We start from the raw sequence: 21,701 nt of genomic DNA on the forward strand, positions 1-21,701 counted from the left end.
ATCCTACAGCTCAGAGCAAGCAACTCCTTTATTGCTAGGAGAGAAATAGAACAAAGTTGAAGCTCGCTCTATTCGAAATTCGAATTCTCATCAACAGCAATTTACGTAATTAAGAGAAGAGCGAAGAGCAATTTATTATTTTAGCGTCTCTAAGAATTTACAGCTGGGATAAGAATATACATATGTATATATATTTATATATACGTAAAAAAAGACTTTGCAAGGCAACGCAAGCAATTGTATTCAATTGTTATGTTAGCAATAAATAAATTTGTTTAATTATGTATTAGTAAGCTGTTAAATTATGCTATGTTATTTATGAAAAAAAAAAAACAATTATGCGCTTATTGTTGACCAGAAAATGAAAGTGAATAAACATGATATGTTTTGCATATAGACATGTGAAATGATTTATGATAGACAAACAGAAAATAAATATGAACAAGTAATAAATTTATTTACCAAAAGTGTATCCAAATTTCAGCTTGCAAATTAAGTAAAACAACAGTTTTTGGATTTTTGTTTTTAAATAGTTTTGTTTTATTTGTATTGTTTTGTTTTTTTGAAATTACAGAAGAATTTTGTAGCACGCTTATAAACTGCACTTTCTGGACATTTTATTGTTATTAAATGTTTCAAACTCTGCATTGTTAAGAGAGATAATACTTTAAACCGATTTTGTTGACAGAGAGCTTATAACTTATGACTATTTGATAAGAAAGTGTCTGTGTGTGTGTAATTTAATTTAATGTGCATAGCTCTGTCTATGTATTGTAGTTTATAATTAAGAGTGTGCTCTGTTATATATGCCTGGCTCTTGGGTACTAAAGTCAGTTCGTAACGACCGAATATTTGCGTGCCGTGAATTGACTCTGCCTCGAATAGGTTTGTTGCACATTATGCGTGGGCAGTATAACGTTGCCTAGTAGAAATAATTGTTAAATAAAATGCTTGTTATTTGATTTGTTATGTGTCATATAATAAAATGTTAAATAAATTATTCTATAGTTCACCCACTGTTGCTTTGAGCTGTGCCGAATTCAATTAGCCAAGTTGACTTATAAGGCCTCAAGACATTCCAACACGCCCCAGACCACTCGATCTCACCTACATATATCTTTGGCATCTTCCGCTCTAATTAGCCGCCTTGTTTCACACATGCTACACATGCTGCAAATTGTTGCAGGCAACCTATAATTTTCTCTCAAGGGATTTTCAATCAAAAGAGTTTCACAGTTCACAGTAAAAAGTTTTGTGTTTTTTGAAGACGGCGCATTAATAAATCAAACAGTCGTGTGAACTGCACACGCTACAAGGCAATCGATGAGGCATTTCAATTTATATAGAAATTGGAATTAATTGGAAAACTAAGTTTTAAAATAAAGTTAATATGCAACGCTATTACTAACTGCTAAATTTTTGACTGGCTTGCTTTAATTTCTTTTAAACTTTCAGCCTTAACTGCGTTGACTATTTCAACATAAATATCAATATCAAATGCATTAGTCAAGCTCAACGCTCAACGTTCTAAACAAACCCACGACAAGCTCAAATTAGCTACAAGAATCTTTTGTGTGTGTGTGTTGACCAAAACTCTACTTGAGGCCCAAACTAAACAAAAAGTCAAACGAACCGCAAAAGAGTTCAACATAAACACATTGTTGTTGTTCTTGTTCTTGTTGTTGTTGTTTTTGCTGTTGACTTACCTGAGGGGCATGGTGTGTCCAGGCAAGGATTACGTATCGAACATGTGCGTCCATCACCTTCATAGCCAGTTGGACAGGAGTCACACTGAGCACCGTTTACAGTATCGTGACACTGAACGCCTCTGCAAAATGTTCAAAGAGTGGGGAATGAGTGAGCAATGAAGTTAAATGTTGATGGGGTTCTGTTGTTTGTGGCCACATATTGTTTATTATTATTAATACTGACAGCCAGGAACAAATACACAACAAAAGATTGTAGAAAAATAAAGGCAAATTTATTAATGATGTTCAGAGCTCCAAAAGCGAGAAGCAGAAAGAAAAGGTTAACAGGCACCACGCTTGGATACAAAAGATACCGACAAAGCGCGCACACACACACACATATGAGCATACCTGTATGTATGTATGTGTGTGTGTCTGAAGAATTACAATTTTGGGTTTGCAGGCGGCACACAGGAAGAAGTTCCACTTTCCAAGCCAAAGCAAACAAATTACAATTACAAGAAAATGTTATTAAAAGACGTCAGAGGCAAAATAAATAAAAAAAAACTTTGCATGTCGCTGACTCGTAGCTTCATGTCCAATCTGGCCCAGGGCCAGAAATAAAATAAAACAGCAACTGCATATGTAAATTTCACTTTATGCCTGCCTGTGTGTAGTGTGGGATTTGCTTATGGGCTTCCAAATATAAAATTTACATATCCATGACATGTACATTAGTTGTTGTTATAGTTGGTTTTACCGTTACAATTGTCTGCGCTCCCAGGACATAATTCAAAGGTAGCCCTAGCCGGCTGACAGATTTCCAAGGAACTACTCAACTACTGTGCCCAACTGACCCAGAAGCCATTTGTTGCTACTCTTTATGGCTTTGGTCAAGCAAACGACGGAAAAGGAATAGCTAAGAAATATATGTGGGCAGGCAGAAGTCAAAGCCCTTGAAAGGCTTGAAAAGTAGCTAATCATAACAAAGGCTAAGAGATTTTCTTAAAGAAACTTGAAGACCAAATACTCTTAGAGTTAGCTGCAGGGCCAATTAGAATATAATCAAAGCTAATCAAAGCATTTTTTTAAATAATTTTTTAGCTCATAATTTTTTTTAATTAGTACAAAACTATATTTATTTATTGCTCAATAAAATGTATATAATTTGTAAACTACACAATTTCAAATCAAGTTTGTTTCTTTTTTTCGCTTGCAGTCTTTTGATTTAAGTTGTTGCTTGCACTTTATTTATAGCAATAACAATAAGAAAAATGATTTGCAAATTATTAAGCTCTAATTAAAAAATCTTTAACTTGTTTTTAGTTAGCTTTTGAACTGCTAAACAATGAATATTTAATTTATTTTAGCAAAGCAACTCAACAAGTCTAAGCAAATGTTTCTCTAATTAAGCAGCGACAGTTAAGGCGAGCCCACTAATCACAATTACTATAAGCCAAATGCCAGTTTAGGCCGTAAGTATTTTCAGCTTGTCAAAGCCCACATCAAAAGCCTTTTGGGCCAGGCTTTAACCGCATATGGCGCATCTGGCTGAAATAAAGGCGCAATCAGCGTTCAAGTGCTGGTCAAGAGCCAAGCAGAGCTGGTGGGCAACAACACTTGTCAAAAGCCTCAGCTAACGCTTGTGTGTGCGTCAATATTTTTGGTAGAAACATTTGGCGGCAACGCGCAATTAGCAAAAAGTGTTAAGTACTTAAGTGGCCAACGAGCAACGAAGCAGGCAAAACAGACAAAAGACAAGGCGTTGTTCAAGAATCAGTAAATAAATAAAAGAGAAAAAAATACCAACAACATACACATTTCTTAAAGTTGCGTAGGGGTTTTCGCTTTCAGCCGCACTTTGCGCTTTTCTGCTTTGTTTCAGTTCAGTCGACCATATTGTTGCCTCAACTCTGACTCTGACTCTGGCTTAAGGCAGCGGCATTGGCTTTGAGTGCTGGGAAAATAGCCAACGATGCGCAGCCAGCAAATGCATTAGCATTTCTGCATTTTAGCCACAACCCACAACAACAACAACAACAACAACAAAACAGTTAGCATGACGAACCCAAGTTGGCTCTTGCCTGTTGTTTGGCCGTTCTTTTTATTAACCACGCATTCATAATTCATAATTCCAATTTGCTGCCTGCAACAGCCAAATGTTGCAGCTACAGCATGCCACAGCCACAGCCACAGCCACAGCCCGAAGACTGTGTTGACTCTGTCGTGTGTTTTCTCCTGGCCCTTTTGGCTCAAGTCCAGTTCAAACACACGCACAGAGCAAAGCTTTGAGTTTGAAACCTGCAAAGACTGCAGCTCCCAACTCCAGATTGAGTAATGTGTGAACATGGCCCAAGCAGCATGCAAAGTGCTTTTAGCCACAGTTGCTGTTGTTGTTGCTGTTGTTGTTGTTGTTGTTGTTGCTGTTGTTTGAGCTATGATCGCAGTGCGAAATGAGCTACGCATAGATGAAACTTGGAAAGCGTTGAAAACTTAAGCGACGCTAGCTGGGAAAATTGTAACTACTGTGTAAATAAAGAAAGTAAAAAAAGTAACTTTGAGCTAAAGATCAAAGAATTATATTTTTAAGCTGTGAAGACTGCTCTAAACATTTTGTTATAATGTTGGTGCTTAAATTTGCAAGCAGTTGTATCAGTAGATGCAGTTAAAGAGTTTGCATTATGCAATTTAGTAACAAATATTTATTTATTTAATTTTAAAAGGTCTGACAAGAAGCTTTTATTTAAATGCAGCTCAATTTGTTAAAGCAACAATATATATCTGAACTTAACTGCTCAACTTCTGCCCTTTTTAACTCTTGCCACTCTCATTTTAAAAATGACGCTACGCTAATGCAAAAGCTATTTATCAAAGCAGTTAATAATAGATTTGGCATACATTTGTTGCCAGCAAATTGTGCAACATTTGTGCTTGCAACGCTGCATAAGTCACTATCATTATATTGGCCGCGACGTCGCCAAGGTTTATCTTTCGATATAGCAGCTACGCTCTTCGATCGCTCTGCGGCCTTATTTATCCCACCCAAATTGCATCTAATGGTAGCGCATAGCAAATGCAAATGCATGCCACTTACTTCTAACAACAGCAACAACCACACTTGGCCTATCCCTTTGAGAGGAGCAGTGCTTGCAACTGCTGCAAGTGGCGCACGCTCTGGACAAACTACAGGCAACTGCCATAAAGCGGCGTTTATTTTGCCAGCGGGCACTTATCTGTTAGCTTGGCAGTAGGTTGACTTGGCTGCTTGGCTTCGCTCTTGCTCTTGACTTGACTTGCTGCTGCTGCTGCTGCTGCTGTTGTTGTTGCTTTTAAGTCGTAGTCGCCAGTGCGGAGCCAAGCCAGTTGGCTATTAATTTGAATTCAAGCAGTCGCAGCCACAGAGCAGCAACCGCTTTGGAATCAATGGCTCCACTTTTGCGGCGGTTGACGCTGTTGCTTTTTTTCGTTGCGTAGGCGAACTCGATTCGCGGCTGAGATATGCGTTCCACCAAAACTTTGATGTGGCTCTATCGACTTCTCTCGCTCTCGCTCTCGCTCGCTTTTACTAAAGCAAACGTTTTGTATATTTTTTTTTTCTTTATTCCGCGCCCCAAAGAATCGTTGGCTGTGGGAAAGTTGCCACAATCAAATGGAATTCTGTGTTTTGTCGAATTGTTCACAAGCCGTGTCTACACATGTTTGCAGTCGAGATCGATAAACGTTCGTTTGCTATCAGCAGCAGCCGCAGCAGCCGCAGCAGCGCTCTCTACTTATGCAGCTGGCGTCATATAATCTCTAATCTCAGTTATCTTTCTCCCTATCTTGACTGCAGCTTGATTGCATTGCTGATTATTTCATCAAATGCATAATTTAAAAGTTTAAACAGCAACAGTTGTGCGTTGACAGGCCCAAGCCTAGCTGCAGGCTAGATTCTGATTGGATTTGGGCTTAGCTGGTATCGAACCTTTGATGTGGCTAAGGGAAAGTGTAGCTTGAAATGAAAAATAAAGTGTTTAAAGTTCGTAGAGCGGCTGCCCAAAGGAAATTGCTGCACGTAACTGAAATCAAATTAAAGCTTAGGCTGAATTGAAAGATAGTTCAGCAGTTAGAAGAAGAAGTTAGAAGTCTTTATGATAAATAAAGTCTGTTGTTAATAGTATTTGAAAGAAATGAAAGACCGTTAAGCAAGAATTTTGTTAACAATTTTCTAAGACTATTTTTAGTTTACATTATATTTTATTTAATATATTTAAGCACACATTTGCTTGCTTTACTTTAAGTGCACAGAAAATACTTTTAAAAATGATAAACAAATTACTTTAAAATATTTGTACTTCTTAATGTCTTATAGCCATCATAAAAAATTATTACAACTTATTTTCGCTCTCTAAAATGTTACTAGCACTTTCAATTTCCAATCCTTTTGCTCTACACGTATAAACTCAATCTAAGCAACAATATTATAGCTTGTTGACTACTTTAAACAACGCCAACTAGCATGTATAACAAAATTCTTTTTTATTAATAATTCCAGCAACCACAACGCATCTCCATAGTAGCTCCCCATTGAACAAAGGATCAACAGGTGTGCCTGCATGATTAGAGCAAGTTTTATAGCCATTTAATAGAAATGATTTCAAACAATAAGAAACACAACAAAGACCACAAACAAACAAAGCGCCTAAACATGTTTAACTTAGACGCCGCTCTTGGGTTCTAAATTAAAATGATGGTCGTGCCTTTAGAATTTCTTTACTCTGAGCATTTGTGTTGCTTTTTTTTTGGGGAATTTACCACACGCATTGGTTGGAGCCCACAAATTCATCGATAATGAAAGATGACAGTAACGAGTCGTCGTTGACGATGGCTAACAACATTTAAAACAATTTTATGCAAATTAAAATAGGCTCAGTCCTACAAAGATACACTCGGTTCGCTTTCAATAATTTACACAAATTTATGGCTCTGGGCTGCTGCTGGACAAGCGCGTGGCCCAGGCGCTTCCAGCATCATAGCCAGGTAGAGTCTTCTCACATTTCAGGCAACGAAAACACTTTAAATGTTTTGACACAATGAAGTCAGCAGAACCCACCAACAACAACAACAAAGGGCTACAGTTCTGACTGCTGCGGGTTCAGTTCGCTGCTCGGCACATTCATTTAATTTATGCGTCCATTTCAAGTGCCATTTGTGGTTCAACTTTAGTGTGGGGCTCTTCACTGGGGGCTCTTCTATTATTATTGCACAGGTTTTTTGTTGCATTTTGTACAACAATTCTAAATATGCATATAAGTATAATATTTTTTTGGAAACGCCCGTTACATGCTGGAGTTTTGTTTAACATATTTATGACATGTACATTTGTGGCTTTCAAATTGCCAGAATTTATGTTTTTATTAGACTTTGGCATTGCTGTGGGTCTGGCTGCATAATTAGTTGATAGCCGCCTCTTTGACACAAAGGCGTCCACAGAGAACTTTATGCGTTTTTCTTCTTCCGGTCTGTGTGCTTTGAACTTGATACAGCTCAGGGCTGTGGGTGGCTAGGAGAGCAGGTTCCGTCATCAGTCTGATGTAAAGTGTTAAGTTACTTGGCGCTTTGATGTAGCTGCACATAAGATATATATGCATCCAACTGTGCTTTGAAGTATTCATTATGTCAGTGGGTGTTTTGTCTGAGCACACTTTGTGGCTTAAGTGTATAAAGAGGGAAATAAATTTTGAAGTCGTCTAACAGGCGTAGGGGCTTTCATCAATACCAAAATGCGATTGAAATAAACTCAGCAAACAGTTTGTATAGTAAAAATTATAGTGAAAATTCAATTCTAATCATTTTTATAACGTAAATGATATTTATGTTAAGGCAGTTTCTAAATATTCATATTCTGCTTAGATTTAAAATTTGTATAATTTAATATAGCTACACATAAATTCCTGTAACATGTTTAAAGTTTTAATCTTTATATTTTAAATTTGTTACTATTTAATTTATATACAATAATAAATATATTCGATTGTACAATTTTTATTAAACTTTAGTTTTAATATCTGTAAGCTTTTAAAAACGATTAAAGCCATTACATTTATATTTACTTGCATGTCGAACTTTTATAAATATTAAAAAATATTTTGCATATTCAATACAATTTATTTGAATTGTAAGTATAAGCTGCTGTTTTATAGTTTTATTTACGCATTGAATAAAAATCTTTAAAAATTGATTGCACTAAAAGCAATAAAATGTCTGGCATTAAAAGATAAAAGCATAAACAGGATTTGCTGTATAAAGTCATTGTATGCAGCTATGCAGCAATCCCTGCGATAGTTCGCCTTAGCCTGCTTAAGCTCTTAATCCGACAGAGGATTAGGCATTTGGCACATTACGCATTTGTTTGGCATATCAAGTGTCTGGCGATCTAAGCTAAGCACTTGTTATAGAAAATATGCAAAGCGAGAGCTGCGAGCTGCGAGCTGCGAGCTGCGCTGCTCTCTTTCAGCAGCTGAGAGATTTAGCGTAGCTAATGCGTTGCACTTATCAATCATAGATATGCTGTCTGCACGAGTTGCTTGACTGCATCATTTGGCCATAAACAACAACATCAAATTGCCATTAAGGCCAAATGCAAATAATTGCAGAGTCAGCGAGCAGAGCCGAAGAGCCCTTAACTGAAACAGAGAGCGACATTTTGCGTGAGGCGGCGCCTTTCAAGCTGTCAGACGAACAGCATGACAAATACAATTAACATGGATGCAATGGCCACGCCCTTGACGCCATTAGCAGCATAAGCACATAAAAAATATAAACTTACGTGAAGCAAGGGCGATCGTAGCAACTGACGCCGAGCTTGCAGAGCTTGCCATCGCCTATGTAGCCGGCAGGACAACGGCCGCACCTTGGTCCCGAGGCAGTCTCATGGCAATCAACGCCTGTGAGCAGCCAAAGACAACAAAATATAAATTAAGATGAATTAATGGGGTGAGATGCGGCTACGCACCAGGATAACAAGGATTTGCGCTGCGGCAGTTGGGCTCGAGGCGTATGTGATTATCGCCGCTGGGCTCCTTGCAGCCCGCACAGTTCTCCAGCAGCATGCGCAAGTAGGCAATCTCCTGACGCTGGTGGGCGACGTCTTCGCGCAGCAGCTTAACCAATGCCAGCAGATCGCTCAGCGAGCGTGCGAGGGCGTCTGCAAAAAAAAAACGAACAATGCGCAAAAAAACGATCAGAAAACAACACAGCATATAAAACTTTAAATAAAGCAACAATAATTCATGACTATGTGTGTGTGTGTGTGTGTGTGTGTGTGTGTGTGTGTGTGTGTGTGTGTGTGTGGGAAGCGTTCAGGCGTCTGACAAGATTAAGGCTTAACCAATGCTAAAATCGCACTCATTTCATGTGCAACTCATAACCCCCAACCCCCGCTCAGCTGTTGGCTTTGTGCTCAGCTCAAGCTGATTGCAACCTAATCCGCTTTGCCGCTTGGACGACTTTTTTCTGTATTTCCCCCCGCTCTGCATTCGCCTCTGAGCCAACATATCCAGCTGCTAATGCGTCGCGTTTTAACGCTGTTTAATGCCAAGCGACAACAGACTTGAGCACCCCAGTTCGATCTATAGACAAACACACAGAGCTGCACTAAATGCAGTTACTTTCCACACTAGCTACAGCTACATCACTGCTTTATATATAACAAAAAAGTTATATATAAAAAAATAGTCTAAATAATTTACGCATGTAAGGCTCAGCTTATATTTTGCCTTTTTAGTTCAAATAAATCAACATTAATTTGCTAAACAACAACAAAACTACACTAAGTTCTATAAAAACTTTTAAAACTGTCTGTAAATAAAATAAAAAAGAATTAAAATTATTAAATTAATATGCGATCTATGCTAATAATAATAAAAATACTAGTCTCAATTATTTAAAGCAATGAATACTAAAGTGCACCGCTTATGTTTTTCATTTGTCTTTTTATATTTGTTTTAATATAAATTAATAAACATTATGTAAAAGCAAAAATACTTGAATTCAATGCATCAAGTAAATTTTATAGACATTTTAATTATTATTTGAATTATATTTTTTATATATTTTTGTTGCGTAAATATTTCAATTTCATAATCCCATTTAAAAAAATCTTAAGCTAACAATAACCCAAATACTTTGTATTTATATTTTGATTAATATTGCACTTATCTCGCTGTCTCACACTTCTGACTAATTCTCTTATCTGCTGATTGAATTGATTAGCGCATTCCTCACTGCAAATTCTTCCCAGAGCATTCAGCTAACTGTTCATAGCTCTAAGCCTCAATAAGTTGGCAACACGCAAACTAGACCAGCAAAATCGCAGACTGTAGTCTAAGTGAGTTTTGTCAACATTGAAAATGCCGCCGCCGCCGCCAATGTTGTTGTTGTTGTTGTTGTTGTTGTTGTTGTTGCCACAACGCCCAAACGCATCCGTTCCGGTGTTGGGGGTTGGCGCACTCAATCTACAATCTCGTTTTGGTTTGGCTTTGGGCTTTCGGTGCAACCTTCGTTGCGTTTCTATCTTCGTCGATGTCATACATAACATTTGCCTTTGCGATATATATAAAGCCGACTGATCGCCTGTCTTATGACTCTAAGTGTGTGTGTGTGTTTGTGCTACCAATTTGGCGTTTGCACTGAGCTAGATAAATAATAATTATGCTGGGTCGACAGCGAAACGAGCGCATAAGCTCCGGCTAAACGAGCCACGAGTCTCAGGCTCAGTCTCGATCTCGGGCATATCTTTGGGTTCATTAGTGTTGTCTTTGCAGTGGGCGCTTGCCACGCTTATTTCATTTCGCTGGCACTTAGCGACAACTTATTGGCACATCTATATATGGTTGCTTATGCATAGCGAGATACATTGTAATTAATTGGCTGCGGATTCGTAATGCATTATCGCATTAAGCACAGACAGTTATTGCCCGCTCGCGACTTATAGTTGAATTGAGGCTTAAGTTCGAGCTAAGCGTTAGCTTGTGCTCTTACAGCTATATCGATGTGTAATAGGATCTAAGCTTGATTTAACAGCTGAAAAATTGTTGACACTACAGCTAATTGACTTAACTGGGTAGAGCGAAATGAGCAGATAGAGAGAAAATTCAGTTAATCAACTTACAGTGCAACTTTTCAATTGATTTGAATATTTAAATATATTTTTTTTAATTTAATTTAATGGCATTAAGATTGGCTTTGCATTTTATGCTATTGATTAATAAATAATTATAATTTAGATAAATGGGTTTGATAGAGAGAAACAACTAAAAGTGCTTTTATTATTGGAATTACATTTTTAGAGATTTCTTTATATTTATTTTATATACTTTTTGTATCACTTGGCATTTAGTGTTAATGAGAAAATAATTATAAAAATAATAGTAAAGCATATTAAACTTATTTGTTTGCGTATACTTATTTTGAAAAAAAAAGTAAAGCTTAAGAATTCAAAATTAAATTTCAAATCAGATAAAATAACATTATTTAAATATATAATTGTTCTGTTGTCTACATTTAAGTCATTACTTAAGCGCTTACTCTCAGTTTTAAAATATTTAATAAACATTTGTCTGTGTACACTTAACACGCTTTTGTTGTTTGTAAATTTTAAGAATTTTCTGCATTTCCAGCTCTTACTTAAACCTTTGCGCTCAAGCTTGTGCCGCTGCCTTAGAGTGACTCTCAAACTGTAGGCAGCTAGCTTCCAACTGCTGCTAAGGTAGGTAGCCTAGTCTAATTGAATTATGTACCTTGACTGACATAAACGCCAACTGTTTGCAAATAATTTCATCAAGAGCAACAGCTATGCAAAAAGGCGGCCCACCCGAAAAAAAATAAGAAATATCTATGGAAACAAATATAAATGTTAGCAAGCCCACAGCAGAGTTCAGTGCAGTTCTCTGTACAAAATGGCAGGCCACGCCCCAAAAGTGACGTATGTCGTCGACTTTAACGACTACTGAGAGTCAATGCCACATGCTGTAAAAGTGAAGAGTTAGGTGGAAATGTCGCCTACCTTCGCAGTCGCCATGCAGAATGGGAATATCGCCACGCTCGGAGTCTGTAGGTATTTCCTGCTGGCGCTGATCGACAGCAGAGTCGCGGGCCAAGGTTGGCTCGTGATACCAATTGCTGCGCACATCGCGTTTCTTGTTCTTCTCTGCAGGGCGAATCAATAATCAAATGGTGGGCAATGCATGGGATGGTTGATATGCTTACCACGTTCGGTGATCTTGTTGCGCAACATGCGACGATTGCCACGACGATGCGAACCCTTCTGGCAATTGGCGCGCTGCAGCGAGTGCTCCATGTCCGCATCAAAGTGCAATGGATACTTGCGCTCACGGAACTGCAAACAAATGAAGAGCTCAAGCTCGAGTTTGAGCTTTGACTTTAATGCTACTACTACTCACCAGCTTAATCACTGGATCATCCATTTGCGTATAGAGTTTAGTCAAACTCATATCCAAATCGTGATGGGTGCTCGCCTTGCAGTCCACATACAATGTAATGCGATTCTTGTTGAACTGCAGTGCCAGCGATCTGATGGTGCTCGTCTCATTGATGTTGGGTATCTCGAAATTGCGTGACTCTGTCGCTCCATTGGCACTGATGTCCAACGTAACGCGCTGCTGCTTGCGATCCAGAAAGAAGGACATCTTGTGCTTCAGCATGGGAAAGTCAATCATGAACAGCGCCTCAATCGATATGTGCAGCTTGCGTCGAGGCCTAAAAAGCAGTTTACATAGGAAATGTTTTAAAAAATGCGACAAAAACAACTGTCAACATGGGATAAGACAAGATCAAGGCTACAGTTAATTACCTGATGTGGCGTGTGGATATAACAACATCGCCTTTGCGTATGTACTGCTCCAGCTCAGAGGATGCGACTGCAATTAAGAAAAATATAAGTTGCAGTATTAATAAATAATATAATTTAATATTATATTGCTTTAGTGTAGTCAAAAGTCTTTTATTTTGCTATCAATTCAACACTTGCACTTAATTTTCAATAATAAAAAATTTATGTATATAGGGAATTAATAAATAGCTATTTTAAATACAGAAAAATATTATTTATTATATATTTGAATTGCAATCAATTCTTCATTGGAAGTCATATATTTTTTAATTATGGCCGCAAGAAATAATTAGCAACCGAAATTGCTTTAAAACTCATATAATTAAATGTATTTAAACATATTTTTTGCTATGAATATAATAAAGCTATAATACTAAGTATATAATAATCTTGAAGTATTTAAAAATCTTCCTACATTTCCAACTCTTTCTATTTTTATCTGCTCTTTGTTTACGCATTTGGTTGCCCTTGCCCATGATTGATTTCCATTGTAAATAAACACAAACAGAAATACCCATTGGTATTATCTTTAGATCTCTTCGCAGTTTTATCTTCACACTAACCTAGGTAAACTTCCGTTCAGAGCACTGATAGTTCAACATATCGATTACCAAATCAACAAGATCAATGTTTGCTAATCCTCTGACACTTGCTGCATATTTTCGCGCCTGTTCAAGATTTCTACACACACATTTTGGGACAATTGTTTATTTTGGTCAGCGGTCGCTAATCCCGCGGCATGTTAAGCCAAATTACAAAACACGCAAAGCAGCAATTGGTTGCAGGAATGCGAAAGAGATAGCAATAGTGAGTGGCATATGTAGAATTTCACGCATTTGCTGCAGCTATTTGTCATGTGTGTAGGAGCGCAGATTTGACAGTCGCATGTGAAGTGACCTTCACGATATCGTGCCACTAAACACTCAACTTTTGGTTGCTTGACTATAAGTTTTAGTTGCAATTGCAATTGCAACTTGGCCAGCTCGTGATCGGGCAACGCCAACGCCATTTATGGCGACCAGAGGGAGGTCGTCAGCTTTGATGTTTACCTGGTTGGCTGGCCGGCCTGTCTGATTTACATAAATCTCTGTTTGTGTCTGGGGCTGGGGCGATACCCAACTGTCCAAGCAAATATTTGCTTACATCGCATGTTTGCCCCATAAATACAACGGTAAACATAATGCCAGCAACCTACCTGGATCCAGTGAGAGTGATGCAACTTCCACAGCCAACAGACCGAAAGCGGCCACAGCGATTAGCAACACGCGCGTCCAATTCATCTTCAGCTGCTGCTTCTTCTTAGCTTTTCACTTTGAACTGATTTGTGTCTGCGTCCGTCTATATAAATAAAAAGTAAAGAGCATGGGTAACAAAATATGATTCAAAATTAAAAGCGTGACAGCTTTAATGATAGAGAAAAATGCTGGATAATTCATTTTGGTGTTGCATATAAATTACTTGGAATTTAAAATACACAGCAGAAGTTAAAGAAAAATAAACAGAATTTAAAATAAGTGCAAGCCTTTAAAACAATTGTATTATATCAACAATTATAAGCTTTAATTATATTAAAGTGTAACGAATATTTGCTTAACATCTGAACGTTATATATTAATAATATAGCTGCTATTGCCGTTACAGCAAACTGATAAATTTAGCATAAACCCAACCCCAAGTCTATAAAAATATAAATCTTGCCAAGTCAGAGAAGACAGATCTCAGCCGGTGGTTGTTTATATGCGTTTAAAAATAAAACACGCCTATAAACTGCATTGCGACCACTAAAAACTAATAAAATGAAATTCAAATTAAATTGTTGTAAGCAGCAAAAACAACAATAACAAGTATATTATTGAAAATGTTTGCAGCATGCTTAAGATTTTTTTACATATAAAAGATAAATCGTAAAAAGTAGCTACGCGCTCTAGCCGGAAGTGTTGCATATCTAGATACACACACTCACACACTCAGATATGTATGTGTGTGTAAGCTATATAAATATATATCTTTCAACTGTACGCTTTGTGGCCATCTGTGGGCGTAATAAAGCATTTGCAGCTTAAGCTTTTCGGTTTTTTCTTATTTTATTATTGTTCGTTCTCGCTTTCGTGTTGATTTTTGAGCTGCTTGAGATTTATGTTTAATTTTTGCAATCAATTCTTTCGTCGAATTGTGTTAGTTAAATAAATGTTTAGTTTAATGTGTTTTTTGGCATTAAGTGCCGTGGCTCAGTTTTTTCAGGTGCGTAGCGGAAGTTTATTGTTGTGCTAACAACAAATTTGATAGACATAGATTTAAATTTTTATGAGTTTTGGTAAAACACATGTGAGGGATTTAGTTTTAATTAGCGGCGATTAAGTGTGCAGGGAGCTTTGCCAAATTTATATCTTGAGTAAAATCATAATTAAGCTGCCGGCCAGCTGGCCATAACATTTCAATTACAAGCGATAAATTCAGGCGGCTAACTAGGCGTATGCTTATCTTATAGCAGCTCCATTAGCACATTTTCTCCAATCACTGCTACACTGATAAATTAAAGCAATGCGCGCCAGAGCTACTGTCCATTTATTTAGAGGCAGAGAGGCCGCGATCAAAGGCGAATTTTATGCTGTACTAAAACCCAAATGTAATAAACTAAGGCAACAGCATTTGGGATATTAAACTGCACATGTGCATGAAATAAATCCGCAGCGTGTGCATTACACAATTTTCATGCTTAAATAAACACTAGAAATGCACACAGATTCTAACTTGGCTCAGAGGCGTCCCAGGAATGTGGTAACGGCAATGTTGTTATGGCCTTAAGACGACAACGCTGCTGCTGCTGCTGCTGCCAATGTTGAGTGACAGTTATGGATTTATAGTGGCCACAATTCTCACTACTAACACCAAAGATTCGCCAGTCAGCCAGCCAGTTCTTCGATGTCTACAATGTCACTGAGTCACACTGAGTCAAGGTGCCATTTATGGTTGGAAATCGTTGTTTGTAGCACAGTGTGCAGTAAAAGCCGCAAGTAGTTAGCAGCTACTCGTAACTCAAGCGAGAGCTTTTTAAAGTAGTTTAAAGGCTCTTACGTGTCATTCGACAGGGTTTATTGAGATTCGAGAATTATGTTAGCTACATACGTTCCTGCCAACAAGTAATGAGCTCTTGCCACCAGGCGAGCATCATAAAATGCCATAAAAAACACGACAATAAAATTCATAGACTGTAAAATAGAGTGAGTGTATTTTGCTTGTATCTAGTGCAATCAATTTTTAGCTAAGGTTAAATGACAAAATGCAATAAAATGCCAAAATTCTCCTTAACATTTGTTTCTAATTTTATAAACTGCATTTTATTTTTATTGAAGAACAGCTTCGTTTTGTAATGTATTTAAATTCTGTAAATATTCGAACTTTAACTTTTTATTTAGTTTTTGCTTTAATCAATAAATTTTATTAATATTTTATATTGACAGCATTTCCTCTTTGTTATCTTAGACCTAATAATTCATAATAAAATATGTGTACATTATTATTTATGATTAAATTATTACCAATTATTCTTCATGCTCCCTTGAGACTAATAAAAAATATTTACATTCTTGTTTAGTAAATAAATTTTCTATGATTAAATTAATTGCTGCTAATTCTTCTTCATGTTCCCTTGAGACTAATAAAAAATATTTCCTTGTTTAGTAAATAAATTTCTTGCTCAAAAATATTTGTTGTTTATTCATTCACAAAATGTAAATCTCATCAGTCAGTCGAAACGCTTAAGCTTTAGATCTTCTCGGATAACAACTGATGTGCGCTTGAGCAGAAGAATTCCCAGCATATCCAAATCCAATGTCAAAGGTTCTTTAACAAATCCAAAGCTACTCAACTGTGCATTGAGACAGTTAAGTTGGCTACTGACAGGCCCAAGAACATGTCAAAGCAATAAGTCAACACACCAGCTAGCATCTCTAATCCTTAGGCCTAATTTTATGAAATACTTTTTAATGCCCGCGCAACTGCGACACAGATTGATCTCATTTTTGGTGCCACCAGCGCCCACGCAGTCAACCTCAGACCAAATGGCTGACAGCGTGTCGCCACAACGACGACGACGACGACGTCAAGTTAATAAAGCGCACAAATCAAAAGCAAAACCACAAATGCATTTGCCTGCATATGCAGCTCATTGCATTGATTGACATTTAATTAAGCAAAGACAAATGCACGCGGAAGCCGCAAACGAACGACCTCTCTGACCACAGAACTGTCACCCACAAGTTGCTTTCGGAGCAAGTTCTGAGCGGCATCATGACAAAAGGCGTAGCCAGTATTTATCATCGATGGAAACTTGATGCTTATCGGATAAAATAATGCCCATAGGTTGAAGCTGATTGAAGCTGCTAGACACAGCCCTCAGCTGTAAAATAAACTGAAATAGAACTGGACAAGTTGTTTGCAGCTTGGGTAGCTTGAAAAGTTGATAAGTGCAAGAGCAAGACTCTGTAGAAAGGGCATGGCCTAAGAGAGGGAAGAGTAAGAGAAATGATGTTGTTACTCTGCTGAGATTATTCTGCTCATACAGACAGACAGATAGACAGATGAAGTCTGTTACACTTAAATTAATCAAATAAATTGCTATTTGCATTTTTATGCAGTGTAAAATATTTTAGAATTTCAATCAAAGCCTATATTCTATACTATATAGAGACAACTTTAAACTAAATGAATATTGCGACCTACTTTTTAAACTTAAATTGAATCACGCTTTGGAATTGTTTATTTAACTGCAGCTACTGTTAGTTCGTGACTCAATAAAAAGTTAATATCGATTTCCAGTTAATAAATGACTCATCTCTTATTAAAGTTGAAGACAGCCCTCGGTGTTGGCATTAGAAATTCAAATATTTTGACGGCTTCAACGCGATGTTAGCTGCCCCAGGGCGCAAAAAAATAATAATAATTCGAGCTGCGGCTACTGCGCTCAGCTGCTGCTGCTGCAGCAACTATTGCTAATGTAGTTGTTGTTAGTTGCTGTTGTTGGTTGCTGCTGCTGCTGCTGTTGCTGTTGTTGATCGGACGCGTTGTGTGGGCAGGACAAGTTTTGCACGCGCGTCGTCGTCGTCGTCGCCACAGGCGTCGTGTCACTGAAATCAAATCAACCGCGCTTAAATGCTCAACCAAAAACTCAAACAAACTTGCAGCTTCCAACTACTGGCAAAGCAACCACAATATCCAACAGTCAACAGCCAACTGCAACTCCAGTTTTGAATACTGGCAAACCTGCTGTCAGTTGCTGGTTTGACATGAAAAAAAAACACAGCGAGAGAGAAGCGATATATACAAACGACGTTGGCGCCTACGCATCTGTTGTATGGACCCGGCCCAAACGCTGACTAAGCTGCTCTTAGGGAAATTCTTCAACGGATTTTCATTTGCAGTAAACTTTCTTTGGGGGCCTTTGTTTAATATATATATTTCTCAACGTTCGCTTGCACTTTAATTGAAACGCGCTCAAACGATTTTTCAGCTTGGTGTCGCCTTTGCCTTTGCCTGAGATAAATTGCTTCCATTATGGCACGAGCATAATAGCTTTGTTTTCTTTTTATTTTTGACTTAACTTCCGGCGCAATTTGGAGTGGAATTTTGACTTGAATTTAGTTTTATGTAAAGCAAAAAAAATATAAATGTGACATGATCGCAGACGAGTTCAATAGCACTTGACTTTGCCTATAGCTGCCATAAAGTTTTCCTTTATGGTATGTGTACATATCTATTTAAGTTTTGTAAGATTTATTTTCTTCACAGTAGTTGACAGCTCAAATGTTCGATCATTCAAATGTGTTTCACACTCTTTTCAGACTCATTTCAAAATATTGAAAGAGCTGTCAATTAAAGCTTTGAGTACGGTGCTGATTTTTTATGCTTTTCAATAGTTATTATTGTTGTTATTTGTCGGGCGGGTAACTGTTAAAAAATGGCGTTTAAATTGTGTTAAATATACGTTTTGAGTAATTGTGGCAACAGGTTGTGTAAAAACTTTGAAATACTTTCTAAGTAAATATTTATGCTACGCGTTTTTTACATTAAAATAAATACAATACTTGTTTGCTTATTATAAGATTTGCATTTTGATTTGATTTTATATTATAGATACAAGTTTTATATTTCAACTGGTTTATTTATATTAGATAACAAATTATGTAAATACAATTCTTAGCTCTCAAAGATGTAGAAATTTATTAGAGTTATATATATTTAATTTGCTTTGATATTTTTAAGTTGTCATAAGTCTAATTTACAATGCACAGTATACGACAAAATATAATTTTAAAGTTACCCACATGAGCTACCAAATGCTGCTAAACAAGTTGCTTTCAGCATTAATAATAAACTTAAGCACCTGTAGTAAATCATCTAACCAGCAGCTACAAACTGTCTCAAATCATATTATTATGCCCATAAAGCACAGCAGTTGATTATCTATCAGATACACATCTAACAAGTGATTAGCTCAAGCTAAAAGCCACACCCCTTGCCTCCGTTTAATTTGCATTTCAGCTGAGGATATCAAAGTGATCAATATCAATAAAGTTTTTGCGTATTTGGTTATTTTTGGGTTTTAAACGATATTTAAAGCTGTTTAAATTGGCGCCAGGTTTCTGTAATTAAGTCCCAAAGCGAAATGCCATTATCTGCTATTGATGAACTATTAAAATGAAATTTCGTTTGCTTGACTTGGACTTGAAACACATTTGACACCAAACTGAAATACAAACAAGCTAGAAAACCTTACATTTTAATGGGGCGCGCTGCTTATTTGAATTGCAAATTGTTTTGGTTTTTGAATTTTTATTTATTTTTTATGCGCCGCCGAAATGCAGTCAATACAAAGCATTATAAATTTGTAAAAACCTTAGGCCGAGACGATGCGCTAATTTGTTGCCACAAATTTTTGTTGTGTGTAAATGTGTTTGTTGATTTCGATTTGCATTTGTTTATGAACTCATAACTTGGCAAGCGGAAATTTCATTAAAAGCAATATTATTTATGTTTTAATAATGCCACAAGCACTCGGGCACCAAATACGGTCGGCCAAACTATTCAAGCGATTGTTCAAATGTAATATATGCAAAATAATAAAATAAAGCAGCTAACCGCAATCTCTGAGGCAGACAAATAAAGTCGCGTCAGTTATAAATTGTTATGCTAATATGCAGCACAGTGGGCGTCTTTTAATTGAATTGGAAATGTTGAAACCAAATAAATATATTTAACAGCTACATATATAAACAAAAAACAAAAAAAAGCCAAAACAAAAACTAAAGCGATAGGCATTTCCTTACAGAATGCTTTGATATAATTTATAACTTTGTCCGCCATAAAGCATAAACTACTTTTTAAAAATGTGTGGAAAGTCAGGTAATTAATAGATTATGAGTTGCATTTGGTATTTACGACGTCATCGCAGATAAGCTTAGAGATTTGTAGATTAAAGTGCTGTGGACACGCGGCCGCTGGTTAAACTGGGTGGGTCTAATTAATATGTATCGTTGGTATTTGAATTACAACAAGCAATTAGCTTGATTTAGCCGAAGATACAGCCGAGCTGGTGAAATGCTGCAGTTTTTATTTATTCATAAATTCCGAAATGAGACAATTTATATGGCTTAAGATTACTGCAATCGGCATTAGAGAAATGACATAGAAACATTTTAAATTTAATAGGGAAAGATGCTGGAAATATTTTTGTAAATATTCAATATTTTGAGAAACTATTTTTAGTCGTGTGGATTATAGTCATAAATTAAAATTTACAACAAATTTTAAAATTTACAACAAATTTTAAAATGTATATTATTTTTACTCATGCATTTTTAACTATTTCTTAAAAACAAAACTTACTACATTTTTGAAAAATTAATATGATATTATTTTTTTTAACAATTTTTAACTGACTACCTTTTAGTTTTTGTAAACAAAAAAGTCAATTATTTTTTTCAAGTTCTTGACTTCAGCCCATTTTTCTCATCTCTCAACGCATTTGTTGTTTAGCCTACTTAAGATACTTTACAGCCTTCACACTCACCTCTTTGTCAAGGACGCTGTGGGCCGACACTTCCGTTCTTTCCCTCTGGTTTATGTGTGTTTGTCTGTGTGGTTGGCCACTTGAGCTGCTTGGTGGGACAGCTCCTAGCGCTTTGGGCTGCCACTTAAGGCTGTCAGCGTTTTAAATGTATTTGTAATATCAACAACTTAAGTTATTTTTATGGTTGTTGCCACACTAAATTTTGTTGCACACATGTATTTTAATTTTCGTATACTTTATTTTTTTTAAGGGGACTCTTGTATTTATGCGCTGCTGTAAGATCAAACAAATGAGAGAAGGAAGGCACTTTAAACTATAAGAATCGTTAATAAAACGGATGCATTCAAATTTTAAAACCCTTTTTTTTCTAGTCAACAAACATAAACAACATAAAAGACACAAAACACACGCACGCGAAGATCCCAGCGATTGATTTTATTAGAACGCGGAGCACACGCGACCGTTGCGAACGATGCTCCAGCTAAGGCAATCGCTATACAACTGAACGATCGTTGGAGCACTGAGCTTGTCGAGCTCTGTTGCCTGTTGGCTGTTTGGCTGTCGTGTAGGCTGGCCCGTCAGGCGTTCGTGCTAATAAAAATTAAAACACTTTTATGCTATTAACAACAAGAACGCGAAACGCAAAGGCGCAACCACCTTGACAGCGAAAATGCAAAGTGGCAAATGTGGCTAAAATGTAAAAGCAAGAAATCAAATTTTAATGCAGACACAATCCGAACAGCAGTCGAAGTGACAACGCTTTCGTTTTAATATTAATATAGCGACAGCATAAAAGATCACGATTAATAAGCGAACAGACGCGCGCGTATTTATTTATTTATTTTATTAACGTTTACCTGCGCAGATCAGCGTATTAAAACCGTCTTGTTCAACGTGCAAACGCACACTGAAGGTAAACGCAGCAGCGTCGACAGCAGCAGCCGCTGTCGCAGTCGCAGTCGCAGCAATATCAAAGGCAGCAGCAGCGAAGAGCGCGTCAAAAGCAGCAACTGTTGCTGTTATGCAGTCGCCTGATTGCAGTTTGTTTTGTTCT

The 21,701-nt window shown here is 37.0% G+C and overlaps 1 protein-coding gene across 2 annotated transcripts; it reads right to left on the reverse strand.

The window, feature by feature from the left end:
• Positions 1–600: 600 nt before the first annotated feature.
• On the reverse strand, positions 601–20,859 carry LOC108607999. Of its 2 annotated transcripts, XM_017999160.2 has the most exons (10): positions 20,648–20,859; positions 13,775–13,917; positions 12,541–12,607; positions 12,131–12,446; positions 11,937–12,066; positions 11,734–11,877; positions 8,683–8,874; positions 8,497–8,614; positions 1,707–1,828; positions 831–922 (listed from the first exon to the last, which is right to left on the reverse strand). In XM_017999160.2, exons 2-10 carry the CDS (start codon positions 13,857–13,859, stop codon positions 831–833), a joined length of 1,266 nt encoding a protein of 421 aa, XP_017854649.1. In that variant the 5' UTR covers positions 13,860–13,917; positions 20,648–20,859. The 2 variants fall into 2 exon arrangements, with proteins under 2 accessions (XP_017854650.1, XP_017854649.1); XM_017999161.1 differs by lacking the exon at positions 20,648–20,859 and having other exon boundaries at positions 601–922; positions 13,775–13,859.
• Between the last annotated feature and the right edge of the window lie 842 nt (positions 20,860–21,701).

Source organism: Drosophila busckii, chromosome 2L (assembly GCF_011750605.1).
Source record: "Drosophila busckii strain San Diego stock center, stock number 13000-0081.31 chromosome 2L, ASM1175060v1, whole genome shotgun sequence".
Classification (NCBI taxonomy): domain Eukaryota; kingdom Metazoa; phylum Arthropoda; class Insecta; order Diptera; family Drosophilidae; genus Drosophila; species Drosophila busckii.

Coding starts and splice junctions, on each gene's coding strand:
- LOC108607999 (XM_017999161.1), bottom strand. CDS start 13,859: ATGAATTGGACGCGCGTGTTGCTAATCGCTGTGGCCGCTTTCGGTCTG. Junction 12,608..13,774: donor ATCACTCTCACTGGATCCAG/GTAGGTTGCTGG, acceptor TCTTAATTGCAG/TCGCATCCTCTGAGCTGGAG. Junction 1,829..8,496: donor TACGATCGCCCTTGCTTCAC/GTAAGTTTATAT, acceptor AACATTTTGCAG/AGGCGTTCAGTGTCACGATA.